Source organism: Phyllostomus hastatus, unplaced genomic scaffold (assembly GCF_019186645.2).
Source record: "Phyllostomus hastatus isolate PE091 unplaced genomic scaffold, TTU_PhHast_1.1 phas_contig_98, whole genome shotgun sequence".
NCBI classification, from domain to species: Eukaryota; Metazoa; Chordata; class Mammalia; order Chiroptera; family Phyllostomidae; genus Phyllostomus; species Phyllostomus hastatus.
This window is the reverse complement of record NW_025333999.1, coordinates 9,415,248-9,432,378: the sequence shown is the minus strand read 5'-3', so window position 1 is coordinate 9,432,378 and position 17,131 is coordinate 9,415,248. Positions and strand designations below refer to the sequence as shown.

Sequence of the window (17,131 nt, the reverse complement as noted above, 5' to 3'; positions counted from 1 at the left end):
GAGAACTACCTGTAACTTTGACTAATGACTAAGTTCTACAGATTCATCGTCAGAGGATAGAAGTCTTATGGGCTCAACCTGTAAGGTACAACTTCAGCCCAAATCACTATGTGAACCAGTAAGCTATATAAAAGTGTAGCCCCAAGGAAGGGAGGTTAAACTAAAAAGATAAGGATAGAACAATTAAGCAGAAACATCAGCAGCTACACATCACAGAGGATAAAGAGCCCACAGATTAAGTAGGGACAAATCAGAATTTTTTAAAACTCAGAAAAATAAAACAAAATCCAGATTTGCTACAATATATTATCTGAAATGTTTAGTTTTCAATTACATACTATTAGATATGCAAAGAAACAGGAAAGTGTGACCAATAATCAGGAGAAATAAAGTCAATTGAAACTTATCCTGAAGAGCTCAGATATTAGACTTTGCATACAAAGAATTCAAAGCAGCAATTACAAATAAGTTGAAATAACTAAAGGAAAATAAGATAACAGTTGAGTCAACAAAAATGGAATCTCAATAAAATAATAGAAACTAAGAAGCAAAACAGACAGAAATTGTAGAATTTGAAAGTACAATAATCAAAATAGAAAGCTGGTATGATGAGCTCACCAGCAGATTTAAAACAGAAAAACATAATCACAGACATAAAAATAAATCAACAGAGGATATCTGATCTAAAAGACAGAAAAAGATTCAAGACAACTGAAGTCTCAAAATCCTGTGAGACAATATGAAGAGTCCTAAAAACATGTAATAAGAGGTGCAGAAGGAGAGTAAGAAACAAAATATTAAAAGACACAGTGGTTTAAAATTTCCCAAATTTGATGAGAAACATTAACCTACAGATCCAAGAACCTCAGTAACTACCAATTTTGCTACACACAATGAGAGCTACACCTAGACACATCATGGACAAACTGCCAAAAGTCGAAGCCAAAGACAACACCTAGACAGCAATAAGAGAAAAATGATGTATTATATACAGGAGAAGCAGTATGACTAACCACCTACTTCTCATCAGAAACAACTGAGGCCAGAAGGCTGCATAATGACATGTTCAAAGTGCAGAAAAAAATAAATGTCAAGCAAGAAAACCTATATCCTGTGAAACTATCCTTCAAAAATTAAAATGAAGAATCCAGTCACAAAGGACCACATACTATACAGTTTCATTTATATGAAATGCCCAGAGCAGGTTAATCTATAGAGACAGAAAGTAGGTTAGTGGTTCTTCAAAGCTGGGAAGGGGCATGGGAACAATACAAAATATGTTCTCCAACCACAGTAGAGTAGGACTAGAAACCAGAAACAAAAACAGGAAATCTCCAAATATTTGGAAATTAAATAGCATACTCAATAATCTAAAGAAAGCACGAGGGAAATAATCTGAATTGAAAGGAAGCAAAACTAGTATATCGAAAAATCAGGGGCTGTACTCAAAATTGTATGAGAAAGAGCCCCGGCTGGTGTGGCTCAGTGGATTGAGCACTGGCCTGAGAACCAAAAGGTAGCAGGTTTGACCCCCCAGTCAGGGTACATGCCTGGGTTGCAGGCCAGGTCCCCAGCTGAGGGTGTGTGACGGTCAGCCGACTGATGTAGGTCTCACACACTTGTGTCTCTCTCTTTCTTCATCCTTTCCCCTCTGTCTAAAGGTAAATAAAATCTTTTAAAAAAAAACTATATGAGATAGAAATAAATAACCCACACATTTATGACAAAGGTGTCGAGGTAAATCAGTAAGAAAGGTATAATTTTGTGATCACTGGATATCCACATACAACAAAATGAACCTAGACCATTACCTACTATCTTCCACTAAAGGTAACTCAACTGGATCACAAACCTAAATGTAAGAGTGAAAACTGTAAGTCTAAAATAAAACATAGAAAATCTTATGATCTTGAGTTAGGCAATAATTTCTTAAATATGACACCAAAACATAATCCATGAAAGAAAAAAACTGATATATTAGACTTCATCAAAATAAAAATGTCTGCTCCTTTTCATTAAAAGAAATGAAAAGAAATGGGAGAACATATTTGCAAATCATGTATCTTTAGGGATTTATATTTCCTTTTTTTTAATCTTCACCTAAGGATATGTTTACTGACTTGAGTGTAAGGGGAATAAACTAGTAGGATGATACTATGTCAATTATGCATCAAATTTTTTTTAAAAGGGACAACCCATCACTTCTGCCATATTCATTAGAAACAAGTTAACAGATTTAGCCCACACTCAAAAGAGGGTTACAGAAGGGCCAAGAGTATAAATACTGGGAAACCACATCTAGACACACTGCAGTAAAACTTCTGAAAACTGAAGACAAAAACAAAAAAAGGACTTAATACCTTTAGAAGACTCCAGTCACACCAGAAGTTAGTTGATTTGTCAACAGAAACACTGTGTGCTAAAAGATCATGAGATATCCTCAAAATGCTTAAAGAAAGTAACTGCCAAATCTAAAATTCTCAGTTTAAGGCAAGAAATAAAACACTTTTCATTGGGTTGGCAAAAAAAATTTGGGTTTTTTCCTTAAGATGGCTCTAGTAGTGCTTAGTTGTAACTTCATTCCAAACAATTTTCTTAGATTGTATTATGACAGCTGTCTTATTAGTGTGCATTTTTCTAAAAACGTATTAAAACAGGTGAATTTTTGAGTAGCCATTTTAATATTGAAGATGGAAAAAAATACACATTTTCCAGCATATTACGCTTTATTATTTTGGGAGGTAAAAATGCAACTGAGCCCTGACTGGTGTGGCTCAGTGAACTGAAGGCTGGCCTGCAAACCAAAGGGTCGCCAGTTGGAGTCCCAGTTGGGGCACATGCCTAGGTTGCAGGCCAGGTTCCCCACTGTGGTTGCATATGAGAGGCAACCACACATTGATATTTCTCTCCCTCTCTTTTCTCTCCCTTCCCCCTCTCTAAAAAGTAACTAAATAAAATAGTTTTTAAAAATGCAACTGAAACGCAGAAAAAGATTTGTGCAGTATATGGAGATGCTGTGATTGATCAAATGTGTCAAAAGTGATATCCTCACTGGGTGATGCTTCACAGCTGGTCAGGAAAACCAGCTGAAGTTGAAAGTGATCAAATCAAGACATTAATTGAGAACAATCAACATTCTACCATGCGGGAGATAGCCAACACACTCAAAATATCCAAATCAATAAAGTTATTGGTGAAAATGAAAAATGTCTTTTTATTTTACTGAAAAAGCCATATGGACTTTTTAGCCAACCCATTATTAAATAAACAAAAACTGAGAGAATATGTCACCAGCAGATTCTACAGTAAAGGAAATGCTACAGAGGGTTCTTCAGGCAAAGGAAAAATAATCAGATTTCTAAGCAATATGAAAAAAATGAAGAATATATAAAATTTCAGAAGACCGAAGTAAAGAGAAGCTCCCAAAGCTTCCAAGGGGATGTGGGGGTAGGAACCTACAAAATTTCTGGAATCAGAAATCAGAATGGCTTTAGATTTCTTTCAGCGGCAAATCAGAAAGCAAAACAAAAATGGAGCAAAATTGCAATGGCATTTTGGGGAAGTTCAGCAAAAAGATTCTAAAATTAATTTGGAAAATAAATGTGAAAATAGTTATAGAAAAGATAAAGGAAGATAAAAACATAAATGAGAAAGAGCTTGTGTTACCAATATTAAAATAAATTACTAAATTACAATAATAAATTGTTCAAAGTGTAATACCTATACACTATTTAACAGATAAAGTTGGGAAAAAATATGGGAAAAGAAAAAGAAGGGATGAAGCAATATCAAAAGCAAGTTTTGAGCTTTCTCAAAAAGTATAAATAAGGTTAAAAAGATAGAATGATGGTATAGGAAATGGCTGCTTACTCACCTAGAGGATGAATAAGTGGAAAAACCCAGAAATAAGACGCATTCAAATAGAACATCACTATGAGGACACCCAAAGAGTTAAATTTAAATAAAGAAACAAGTTTCACTGTGAAAGGATATGCAAATGTAAATAAAGATTATTTTTTCAAAAAGAGGCACTAGAGAAATGTTTTAAAAATTCTGAGGGAAAACTATCTCCAACCTAGAATTTTATGCCCCAATTAAGGTAAAATAAAGACATTTCAAATATGTAAGACATCAAAAACATTTCCTGCAATACAGCCTTCCCCAAAACAAGCAAACCCAGAAAAAAGCAGTCACGGATCCCAATGACGGCAGATCTGCTGGAGGGAAGGAAGCCCTCACTGCAACCTGGAGGAGCCCCAGGGCCATGGCTGTCCAGCCCGCCTTCAGAGCAGCCAGAACCAACCAAAGCCAGTCTGGTTTTCACAGACTCTGAGATTTCTAAGATGATATTGAGTGATGTGGGGATGGGTCACTACATACATTACAGTGATCCCTCACCTATCTCGGGAGTTACATTCCAGAGACTCCCATGATAGGTGAAAATCCATGAAGTAGAAGCATTATATTTATTATTTATATATATTTTTAAGGGCTTTATAAACCCTTTCCACACCCCTATAAACCTTTTCCACTCTTATTAACCTTTCCCACACTCTTATAAACACTTCACATGCTCTTAAAGACTTTCTACATTCTTAAACCTACACAATTTTAACAACATATAAAATTCTATATGGGTACTCACCAGTGAAGTATACTACAACTTGAATGATGAAGATCATGAATTATGTAGCTGTGCAGTACTGATGGTGATGAAGGTGATGACAATGAGATGAATGTATTGCAAAGCCAAGAAGAGCATTACAGCTCTTCTGAAGGCACCACTTCATCAGGCCTTTCATCAGGTGGTGTAGTATCTTTGCCCTGGGCAATAACTTCTATTTCCGCTAAAGGCGTGGGCGTAACTGAGCTCTTCATCCGAGTGACGAACGTAGTTATGGGGAGTTGCTGGCACTGCTTTTTATCCGCAGAGGCAGCTTCTCCATGCAGACAAATGCTCGAGTCCAAAGCATCTCTGAAATTAGTCAAATCAGCCCTTGTTGGCACTGAATGGGGTTGGTCTGGTGAGAAAAACACTCGACGGTCCTGCTTCTGCATCGTCATCCTTGTCTTCATCCTCATCACTGTCATGAACGTCCATGCTTTGCAAAAAACTATCATAAAGTTTCTTGGCCTTTGTCCGGATGGTGTTGGTATCCAGCGAGATATTTTTCTTCCTGCAGTCATTTATCCACAGGGCCAATGCAGACTCCATCCTCACAATGGCCTTATTGCAGGAAATGACCACCCTCTTTGCAGTCTTGTTAAAAGCTGTTGCCGTAGACCTAATATTCTCGTCTTTCTTTATGTAGCGAACAGTAGATTCGTTGATCCCCAATGGAGGCCTACAGCCGTGTAGCTTCTGCTTTCCTGTAACATGTTGAGAAGTTCCACCTTTTCTTTGCTGTTCGCTGCCAGAAGCCTTAGTAGGCACAGAACATTTGGGTGGCATCGTAGGGCTTGAAATAAATTCAGACCTTTTTGAAAAATTCACAAAAACACAACACTGCAGAGCAACACTACGCACAGCAATCAGACATGGATGTGAAGTGGGCAAGGAGAGATGCTGAATGTATGGGCACAGTGCTGGAGAGCAACAGACTGATGCTACGGTCACTGAGCCAATCAGTGCCCAGGATACAGAACACAGTGCCACAGTTGGCCGCCTTCCATTCCATCAGCCAATAGTGTGCCATGTACAATCTCACGTTGGCAAACTTGTACAAGCATTAATGGCGTACTGCATTTCCATTGTGTACAGTACGGTATTCATCCGCTGATGAAATACACACTGTATTTTATTTCAATTTAATATTCTTTTAGTATGTTTGAATTAACATTTTTTATAGTTTTAAATTTTGTAGGCAAAAATAATTAAAATCATAAGTATTATATAAATACCTATGTATTGCAAAATCCTGATATAGCGAAAACTCCACAATACAGAATCAGATATACTTTAAAAAAAAAACCTGTGATACAGTGAAGCCGCAATAAGTGAACCACAATATAGCGAGGGACGACTGTACTGAGAACTCAGTAGCAAAATATAAAACGTAATCTTATTTGGCAAACCTTGGTTGGCTCACTACCCTTTGAGAAATACGTGATCCATCCCTGGGCCATCCCTGGTACGGACAGAAACTGCTGCATGTCTAAGGGCAGAGCATTTCTGACCTCCAGCAGAAGAACTGCTCTTTCGTGGTCTCCAGTGGTTCTCAAGAGCAGAAAAGTTACAGGGGAAGAGGGGTGCAAAACCCCAAGCCTATAACAGCAGTAAGGGTATCAGGGAAGACTCAGACAGCAGAACCCCACACCTGACACCATGATCAGGCTCTCTGTGCCCGAGTGCTTGGACACTGCAGCTGGACTGAGGACCAGGGTCACAAACACCGCAGGGTTTGTGTGTGGACATAATGGGGCAAGGCCTGACACAGTACTTCCAACTACCTTGCAGAACAGGTGCTCAAAGCTAGGGGTAATTCTATTTAGACAATCCAAGAAATAGAATTTGGGAGAGGGAAGGATGAAATTGACAAAATAGCATTGGAATGTAGCATGAGGAGAATTTGAGGTTAAATTAGTGGCGAGTACATAAACAATTATGTACTTAGAAAAGGAAGAAAGACAATTTTTATATCCAAGTTAAACAATTACGCAGAAAACAAAAATAATCATAGTATATACTACATAGCTCACCTATACATATAGATTTTGCATTGTCATAATAAAATAAGACTAAAAGTTTTATGAAAGTAAAGAGTTTTTTACTTTTTACAAAACTCTTTACAAAAGTAAAAGGTTTTTTGGGGTTTTTTTTTAAGATTTTTTAAAAAGATTTTATCTATTTATTTTCAGAGAGGGAAGGGAGGGAGAAAGACAGAGAGAAACACCAATGTGCGGTTGCTGGGGGCCATGGCCTGCAACCCAGGCATGTGCCCTGACTGGGAATCGAACCTGCGATGCTTTGGTTCGCAACCCGCGCTCAATCCCCTGAGCTACGCCAGCCAGGTACAAAAGTCAAAGTTTTACTTGTTACAAAAGCAAAACTTTAATAAAAAATAGAACAAATTTCAATAAATGGAAAGACATGCCATATCTGTGAATGGGAAGACTCAATAAACATTATCCCCAGTCAATGCTAATTAAATGCCAGTGACTTTTTTCTTGTTTTCACTAAATTACTCAACGGATCACGCAAAACAGAATGTGGGTGGCATTCACTACAAAAATTCTGAAAATGAAATTCCTTGACAGATATTAAACCCTAATAAATTAAAATAATTGAAACAGCATCACACTGGTGTTAACCAGTGAATCAAAATGAAGTATTCAGAAATAATTCCAAGTATTTTAGAATATGACAGAGGTAGTGATTTAAATCTAAAGAAAAATATTTTTCAACAAATCCTCTAATAGCACCAAGACAATCATGGTGATCCCACCAAGATAAATTCCAGAAGGTTAACACTGGAAAATGTAAAACATAACTAGACCTATTTAGGTAGAAAGATGAAGGCAGAAAACATAAATAGTAATATTCTTGAACACTTACTATATTCTAGGAATAAACTAGGTGCCACATGAGAGAAGAGACACAGCCCCCCATGATCAAAAAGAGATAGCATAAATCATTACAAATTCCCCCCAAAAGTTTGAGCCACCCTCAACCTCTATCACAGCCCGCATCAGTGAGGAAATTGGCTGAATGCTGCTTTCAAAATATATCCAGAAGCCAAGCACTTCTCAGCACCTCACCTGCTGCCTCCCTCATTCTCCCAGAGGATTACAGCAACCTCCAGGTTGGTCTCCCCACTTCTTCCCAACCTACGAATTTATTATCCCTATACTCAAGTCACACCACTTCCCTCCTTGCTACAATGCCTGCATCTGACTCTGGAAAAAAGCTAAAATCCTTACACTAGCCCCACAGAGCCCTCTGTCCTCCAGCTGCTCCATCCTTTCATACCCTGACCTGGCTCTGGTCCAGCCACATGGCTTCCCTGCCTCTTCTGGAATGAGCCAAGCATACTTCTGTTTTAAGACCTTTATCCCAGCTGTCCCTCTGCCAAAGTCCCTTTTACCTATACAGTCACCTGGCTAACTCATTTCCAGCAAGAGTTGGCTCAAATGAGCTTGATCACTCTACTTAAATTACAGCTCTCCACTCCCACCCCATGGGCCCTCCTCTAGTGCTCCTTATCTCCCCCACCCTGTGTCGGCTTTGTTCTTGCTTCTATAGCTCTCTCTCCTCACTTCTAGTGTATGATACAGTTGACTCACCATGCTTATTATTTATCATTTTTTCTGACCTGATTACAACATAAACTGCATGAGGAAAGGGATCTTTCTTTGTTTTGTTAGCAGATATGTCCTGCAACTCTGGTATACGACCAAAGCTGAGTAAGAGTGAATAAATTTATCAGATAAGCAGAGATTTATAAACCTAGTAACACCCAGTAGTTGTACACAGCTGGTGGGAAAATGAACTGAATAAATAAAACAAACTTCCAAAGGATAATTTGTCAATATATTTTAAACATCCTGTTATATTAAATATGTAAAGTCTTTAAAATGTTCAGCCTTTTTAAAAATTGATTTGAGAGAGGAGAGAGACATCAATTTGTTGTCCTACCTACCGCTGCACAGAACCTGCAACCTTGGTGCATCAGGACAACACTAACCAACTGAGCTACTCGGCCAGGGCATCAAATGGGCCTTTTCATTAAGGAATTCAGTTGGTTAGAGCATTGTTCTGATACACCAAGGTTACAGGTTTGATCCCCCATCATGGTACATACAAGAATCAACTAATGAACATGCATATATAAGTGGAACAACAAACAGATGTCTCTTGCCCCCTTCCTCTCTCCAAAAATCAACAAATGTAAAAAAAAAGTAATTCCATTTCTAAGTATAGTCTAATAAATAAATCACAGATGCACTTCATGTAGCCATGACAAATAATACATATCTATACTTACTACAGTAAATATTTGCTACAGTAACACATTTAAACAAAAACTTAGGGTATATTTGTACTAAGCCAAGCCTTCTTAACCAAGAACACAACTCCCCCCTAACTTGGCAGGACTTAGGCAATGGCACACTTCCATTCAGCATTCTTCATCTGTTCTACAACTAAAACCTGAAGAGAACAATGGCTACTCTGTATTTATTACCAGGTATTACTGAGCTTTTCAGAAACTTATTAGCTTGTTAAAGGTAGATCCCACCATTCACTCACATGACGTTCAGCACAGAATCATTGCGAATGACCTTATGGGAGACGTCAGCTAGCAGGAAGAGACCACCATCTGTCCTCCGGATGCTAGCTGCATAGCCTGGCCAGATCTGCAATCTGAATAGACACATGGGCTTTACCTTAGGGTTTTAAAAGAATCAAAGACAATTCCATGCCCTCATCTGAAACAATGCTTGGAACAGATACTGCCCTTCCCTAGTTAACAATAAGAAAGTACCAGGAAACAAATTCAATTAAATCAACATCATTGGGAACTTACCAAAATACTAAACTACAGAAGAGATTTAACTGATAAATTGTATTCACTATCCTAAAGTGCTGCTGAGATTTTTGTCCTAAAGATGGTGATTTCAATGAAAAATTTCTTTCCATTCTAAAGTGAGGAAGAGGAACACACCACTGACCTGTGTTGCTGCAGTACCATAGCGTTTGTCGGGTCATAGAAGTTCCTCCCCACAAGCTTCATATCTAAAAGTTTCATTACCCTGAAATAAAGAGCAAGAATGGGTTTTCTAGCAGAAGAATCCCAAAAATTAGGCTCTGTTACTTCTAGCACCATTTCCTCTGGAAGCCTGAAGAGTCAGAACATCAGTGCCCTCAATATACACAAAATGTAGCTTTCACGGAGAACACTCTTGACAAAAGAATGAGAAAAGCTGCCCTGGCATCTATCTCAGGGTGTATGCAACTGACTCCAGCTTTTCCTGTTCACTAGGTAACCAAGAACTGAGTTGATTTTCCAGGCTCAATTTATATTGTTTTCACCATTAACTAAAAAAGTCATAAGAGTCAGCTTCTCAATTTGCGGCTATCAGTTCGGCAGAGGAAGTTATGTTTGTTCCTGACAGTTGTTCAGCTTACTAGATAGAAATTGGATTTTGTGTCTTCATAAAAAAAGGGGTGGTTGGGGGAAAAACATTAAGAAAATTAGGGAGTCTAAAAAAACTTTAAAAGTTATGACCTGTCTCTGGTAAAAAATTCTTCCAGCAAAAATTTTTACACACTGCCTTTTCAAGTAGCCCCATCACTAACACCATTACATATGCATTTTCAACACCTATTTTTAAAGTTCCTCAATGCATCCCCCATCCAACTACCTCAAACCTACTTTCACATACCCAAATCTGGTCAATCACTTGAGATAACTTTTGAGTAACTTAGCCTGAATAACATTCATTTATTTATTAAATGTTTCCAAACTCATCTCTATATGAACTATAGTGCAGTACCACCTAAGCTTCTTACAGAACATTGTTATAAGACTGAGGGTAAAGGAAATAAGACATTAGCTGTTTTCTCACCGACGAAAAACAACATTGTAGAAGGGAATGCACAAGTCAGAACAGGGCTCCAGGATCTTGGTCAACTGAATCTTAATGCTGATCTCAGCACCATCAGTTTTCCTTTGACTTTTTAACTCAAGAACCTACCAAACAAATATATGCAAGTAAAAAGAAATGACAAAACCACCAAGCCCTAATCTAATCCAACTGTGTCTCAGAAAACATTAGAATATTTTAAATATGTTTTCTACTTCCCCCTCACTTTGCTACTCACACCAGACAAAATCACAGCATGACAACCAGGATTTAAGACTGGATTTAGTGATGCCCTGGCTGGAATGGCTCAGTGGATTGAGCGCAGGCCTGCAAACCAAAGAATCACCAGTTTGATTCCCAGTCAGGGCACGTGCCTGGGTTGCAAGCTGGGTCCCCAGTAGGGGGCACATGAGAGGCAACCACACACTGATGTTTCTCTCCCTCTCTTTCTCCCTCCCTCCCCTCTCTAAAAATAAACAAACAAACAAATAAATATTTCTTTAGAAGACTGGATTTAGTGAGAAATATCCAATGGAGAACTAGCAAAACATCTTTTTAAATCTGAAATCTTAAAACCTTTCGTTATCACTGAGGTCAAAGGATTCCAACCACTCCTCTTACGCAAGAGAGGAATTCTTAAAAGAACCCAAATGTAAAGTTTCTCAGTTTGTCGTTTCTTTGTCATGGAGAAGTCTGACTTCCCTCTAAGAACAGGAAAGTACAACTCAAATGTTCAGAAAGTTTATGATTTCCTATCACTCAAAGCACCAGAACACCCTTAGGTTTCATCCAAAAGTACTTTTTCTGTTTGGTCTCACTTGTTGAAGCTTAACAGGCAGGTAGAGAATGGATCCATCAAAAGCAGTGACGTTTCCAGTGACAGCTTGATGGTCCTTCAACATGCCAAACCTCATGCTTCTGCACTCCACATTGGGGCTAGAAAATAACAAAAAGGATTTTACTTCAATTTCATTCAAACAGCAGTCTTAACTACAGGTTAAAAAAGCAGTCTCTGTAACTACTGCTCCATCTAGTGGTCATATTAAAAAGTCAAATACTCTGACTAAAAAAAACTTTGACCCAAGGATACTTGCTCACAAAAAGTAAAAACCACCCATGATTTCCACCCCCAAAGACAAATGCTGTAACATTCTCCCAGAGTTTAGAACATGGGGTCAGAAAACTTTTTCTGCAAAGGGCCAGGTAGTAAACAGTTTAGGCTTCACTGGCCGTATGGTCTCTGTTGCAACAACTCAACTCCACTGACACAGCACAGAAGCACCAGAGACAATATGTAAACCAATGAGTATGGCTCTGTCCCTACAAAACTGTATTATGGGATTTTCCCTAACCATTTTCACTCATGGAAATTTCAACTTTTTACTGATTCATTACCACAAACCTTACAGTTCTGAAAAACTCTAGTAGTTATTTTGTACCACATCTGTCCCATTACAACACAGTAACACACAACCTCGTGCTACTGCTGCAAAGTTTAAACAAGTCCAAGGCTAAAAAGGGTCACACACGTTCAAATAAATGAATAAGGATTTAAAAAACCAAGTGGTAATCCAATGTAGTTGTCCCCAAAACCAAACACTTACATGTTAACATTGTATTTCAAACTGCTTCTTCAAAAAAATTCATATGTGTGTATGTATATAAACACAGTATTCAAAGATGTCTTTCCAGACCCCTTTCCTGTGGTACAAGGAAGCTACAGGATGACCTGGCCACTGTGACACATCCTCTCAGAACTCTCTCAAGGACCAGGCATCCTCTGCACATGGCAGCTTCAAAGGTCCAGGTGTACAATCTCAAAATTTATAGAGCCCATGTCTTCTCCCAGCCAAGACAGAGACCTATGAAGACTCTTACACCCTTTTCTGTTTCCTTAACATTTGTCAGTCCATTTCCAGGTAAACAGTTCTTCCTTCTCATTGATGCTCAACTTCCCTTATGTTCCAGAACAAGCCATTCCAATACCTTCCACTCCCCAAGGTTCAATTTCACCCACTCTTCTAAATCCTTCTCGTCACCTGTCATGTGTTCTCAGCTCCACTTTCTTACTGCATAGAAACCTTTAAAGCAACACTCTTCATTGTACCATTTCTCATTCCTCTTACACACTTTTTAAGTAAGTGGCCAATTCACTGGTCATTCCTATGCTCTTTGTTCTTTTAATCTAACTTTGTCTCCATAACTCTACAAAGTACTAGAAGATCCCCAACGGTGCTCTTCGAAGCAAATTCTGTAACTTTTTTTCCTATGGCCAAAGTTAACCACTTCCTCCCCATTTAAACGGGCCCTTCTTTTGGTCTTTATAATTGTCTTCGGGGTTTTTCCCTCTAGCTTCCTTTCTTCTCTTTCACTCCACTTCTTCCTCATGTACCAATTAGTAGCTGTCCTCCAAAAATTCAGTTTTCTGCCCTGGCCGGGTGGCTCAGTTGGTTGGAGCATTGTCCTGTATACCAAAAGACTGCAGGTTTGATCCCTGGTCAGGGCACATACTGAGGCTATGGATTTGATCCCTGGTCGAGGTGCATATGGGAGACAACCAATCAATGTTTCTCCTTTCTCACTTTGATGCCTCTCTCCCTTCCTCTCTCTCTAAAATCAATGCTATTTTTTTTTAAATTCACTCTTCCATCTTCCTAGTTTCTCCACAGATATTCCAAAACACTCATTCATTTTCATACTTCCACCTAATGACTCTCCTAACATTTTGAGAGAGAACACAAACTAATATGAATTCTTAATTTTAAAAAAAGTAATGGTCAACCCTAAAGTTATCGATATGACAGTAAAGTTATTTTCTCTGATTTTTCTCACCGTCAAATTTAACCCTAGACTGTCAATGGAGAGCTGTCAAACAGTGATGTGGGACTCAAGTAGGGAGGACCCAGGTTTTGTGTGACATGCATCTCACACCATTGGGGGAGAGGGACTCTGTTTAAGAAGAATACAATATTACAGATACAAAATAAGTTAAAAGGTCATGGAATGGGGTCTACTGAAGTATAAGGCCCTGAACTTAAACTTAACTTCATAGTAAATCACCTCGAATTTCATGCATAAAACTGCACCTATTAGGTTAAAATCTGAATTGGTAATATAACTAAATTAAAAAAAAATTTTTTTTAAATTTTACTTCATTTTTAGAGAGGAAAAGGGAGGCAGATACAGAGGGAAACATCAATGTGTGGTTGCCTCTCACGCGCCCCCTAGTGGGGACCTGGCCACAACCCAGGCATGTGCCCTGACTGAGAATCCAACCTGCCACCCTTTGGCTCCAAAGCCAGTGCTCAATCCACTGAGCCACACCCTCCAGGGCTAAAAAAATTTTTTTAAATGTTAAACTTATTGCAAGGATCCTCATACATGCATTATTTTGGGGGCAGGGGAGAAGTTCATCAGGAATCATACAAAAAAAATTTAGTAATTCCAGGTGAAAGATTTCATTACTGTTCTCTAAGAAGTGAACAATACAGAGAAAAAAGCTGTGAATACCTGAAAGTCACATGATACTGATAAACTGCTTCATTATGACACTGTATTTTGATAAGGTTCAATCCCAAAGGTTGAGGTTTTCCTTTTGACCCTTGCTTCATAAAAAGCTCTCTGGAAAATAAAAAACAAAAGCACCCACACATACCAAAAACAAACAAACAAACAAACAAAACAACCCATACCACAAACATATACAAAAAGGTAAGTAATATTTTATACTTTGCTTACAGACACACAAAGCAAGAATTGAAGCATACAAAAGCAAAGTTTGAAGGCTACTAGATAAACGACTAGTAGCTAGTAGACAGAAGACTAGTAGCAATCTCTAAAGAAGCAAGGTCACCCTATTTGTCAGAGTAATATCACTGGAATAAACTAGGCCAACTAACTAAGAACACAAGAATTAATTATATAGAGAAAAATGAATTATGTGATATTTTTCCTAAGTGATTTCCTTATCTTCACTATGACACAGAACTGTCCACGTCTGAACAAGGAAGGAAATGGGAAATCACAAGTCCACTCTCTAGTACATACTGTCTATGTATCACTAATCCCATTTCCCTTCAGCAGGGACGTGGAGGGACTGCCCTACCTCTCTGTCATTCTCCCCATGAGAAAAAAAAACAAAGCGAACAATCTTGCAGCACCTACCACCCAGGGGACTTCAGACACAACAGAAACAACATTTATAACACTATGAGAAGCCCCACTGCCCCCACTTCACTCCCAAGCAGAGACAGCTGAGTACCTGACTTACTTTTTTTGGTGCTCTGCAGTCCCCAATGGAAGGTGATCCAGAGAGTGTAGCGAGGACAGGGGCAGCAGTGGCAGTGACCGCTGCTGGGCAGGACTACAAGAAGGCACACTGACAGCACCAGGAGCCTTGTACACGCCTCTGCCTATGCCACCAGCTGCTCTTCCCAATGGCAACACAGGCATGTCTGAACTCCCTCTTCCAAGCATTCTGAAAAGTTGAGAAGAGGCAAATCAGGACCTCCTGAATCATGCTTCTATCTCTGCCCCATCTAAATGATTCCTCCAAGTCCACATTCTCTTCCTGGAGGAGTCAGCAAGAGGGACGAAAACCTTGGGATTCTCTCCAGGATCAATATGCCAACTTGACTACTCACTCACCAACTACTACTAATACTGCCTCTCAGAGCCAAACTTTCATTGTGGAATTGAGGTGGGGGTTTGACTTCCTTAGATTAAAGAATCACTATAACAGGTTAACTTTTTCAGAGGGCACGTGAAGTTATAAAGTACCCAGGGAAGAACTACTTTTTTGCCCTTTTCCAATGAGTAGCTGATCAGTAGCTGCTAACTACTCCTGGAAAGTATTTGTTGTTTAATATAAAACCATGCAGAGTTTGTGAGATAATATAAACTTTTCAATGAAAAAAGTTACTTTTTAAAATTTAAAGGATCTGTTTTATCGATTTTAGAGAGAGAGAAAGGGGGAGAGAGAAGGAGAGAAACACTATCAGTTGCCTCCTATATGAGACTCCACCAGGGATGAAACCCACAACCCAGGCACACGCCCCAACCGGAAATCAAATCTGCAATGCCTTGGTGTACAAGGCAATGCTCCAACCAACTGAGCCACTTGGCCAGGACAATACCACCTTTTTAGAGTTACCCATTAGACTTAGAAAGATACTTCATCTGAATTTGACAATTTCCTGAGAAGTAACCTTTACCCACCTATTCCAACCAATGGAGGCCTCTGCCATCTTGCTATCCCCAGCTGCCAACACTGATGGGTCCAGAAAAGCAGGACGGGGTTCTTCTTTTTCCTTGTGCACCACACTGATAGACAAGCCTCGGCCTAAAATGCCTCTGCCTGAATGGAAGGATCAAACCCCAGCTATGACAGTGAGTTGAACATGCTGTATAGTTATTTTTCTGAAGATAAACTGTATGAATTTAAGAATAAAGCAATCATACATACTACCATGTTTTCTCAAGTTAGTTTTCCACATACCTAAAGAAGGCACCTCCCGTTTCACAGGGGTCTGGGACTCTGTTTCAAGGCCTAGTCCTTGGAACATGGAGACCAAACCCACGGATTCCTATGGAAAGTCAAAGAATAAAGTCATTCCAAGATATAGTTTAAAACCCCAGAAACACTGATGGTTTTCTTAAAGTCTTGGTAAATGATAAAAATCATCTTCTTTAAATTCTATTAATGTTAAAATAAAGAATAAAAATCTCATAAAAATGTTTAAATACTTAGTTTTTTAAAAAATATGTAGTAAGTATGTCATATTAGGTTTTTAAGCATAAACAGCTAAAGTCTATGATTTGATATATAATAGAATTAACTTTTATATTTTTCTGGTTTATTTCCAGTATACCCAAGGTGGACCAGTATACTCAGGAGGAAATGAGTATATTAGTTAATAAATTTTCAAAAACTCTGGATCATTTCAAGGTATATGGGGTTATTTTTAACAACCACCAACAAAACTTCCTATTGTTTTCCTATAGTAGTCTTCAAGTTTACTGCTGTTATGCTAGTTCAGGCTGCCACACACAGACTCCAGCAATTCATCCGAGTAACAGTACAAGATTAGTGTCATCAAATTTTCTTTTTACAGAACATTATATTTGGCACTGTGAACTCTACTTAAAACTGTCATAACTATGTTACTAGTTTTCTCTGTATTTGCTAACTCTTTATTCTTTGAGATTTATTAATTATAGACAAATACAATCTTAAAATTTCTGTATAATTAGGAGATTAAGAATGCACATACAAACAGTAGCAATAGCTGAAGATCCTCTTTTTTAAAAGATCTGGGCAAAGAGCATTCTAAAAAAAAGTTCTTAACAATTATTACACCTCAGAGGCAGGAGGGGCTGCTTAATACTGCAAAGCCAAATCCAGAGTAAAAATCTAAACACTCAGGAAGAGCAACAGGATATATCTTTAAACCTATCATTTATAGATTTATATTTATACGTACATTTATATAAGCTAGAGGACTAAGGCATTTGCCCAAATCCATTTGGCATTCATCATGAGGGACTT

General features: G+C 38.4%; 1 protein-coding gene across 2 annotated transcripts in view; it reads right to left on the bottom strand.

Annotated features, from left to right (window-relative positions):
* Window positions 1-17,131, bottom strand: part of PIWIL2 (piwi like RNA-mediated gene silencing 2) — a 61,434-nt gene that overhangs the window by 43,912 nt on the left and 391 nt on the right. For both annotated transcript variants that reach the window (XM_045852841.1, XM_045852842.1), the window contains exons 2-9: window positions 16,082-16,169; window positions 15,802-15,940; window positions 14,855-15,061; window positions 14,095-14,205; window positions 11,403-11,520; window positions 10,567-10,691; window positions 9,670-9,750; window positions 9,248-9,361 (exon numbers count right to left, since the gene is read on the bottom strand). In XM_045852841.1, coding sequence (XP_045708797.1) covers window positions 9,248-9,361; window positions 9,670-9,750; window positions 10,567-10,691; window positions 11,403-11,520; window positions 14,095-14,205; window positions 14,855-15,061; window positions 15,802-15,940; window positions 16,082-16,169 — 983 coding nt within the window. The remainder of the gene's footprint in view (window positions 1-9,247; window positions 9,362-9,669; window positions 9,751-10,566; window positions 10,692-11,402; window positions 11,521-14,094; window positions 14,206-14,854; window positions 15,062-15,801; window positions 15,941-16,081; window positions 16,170-17,131) is intronic.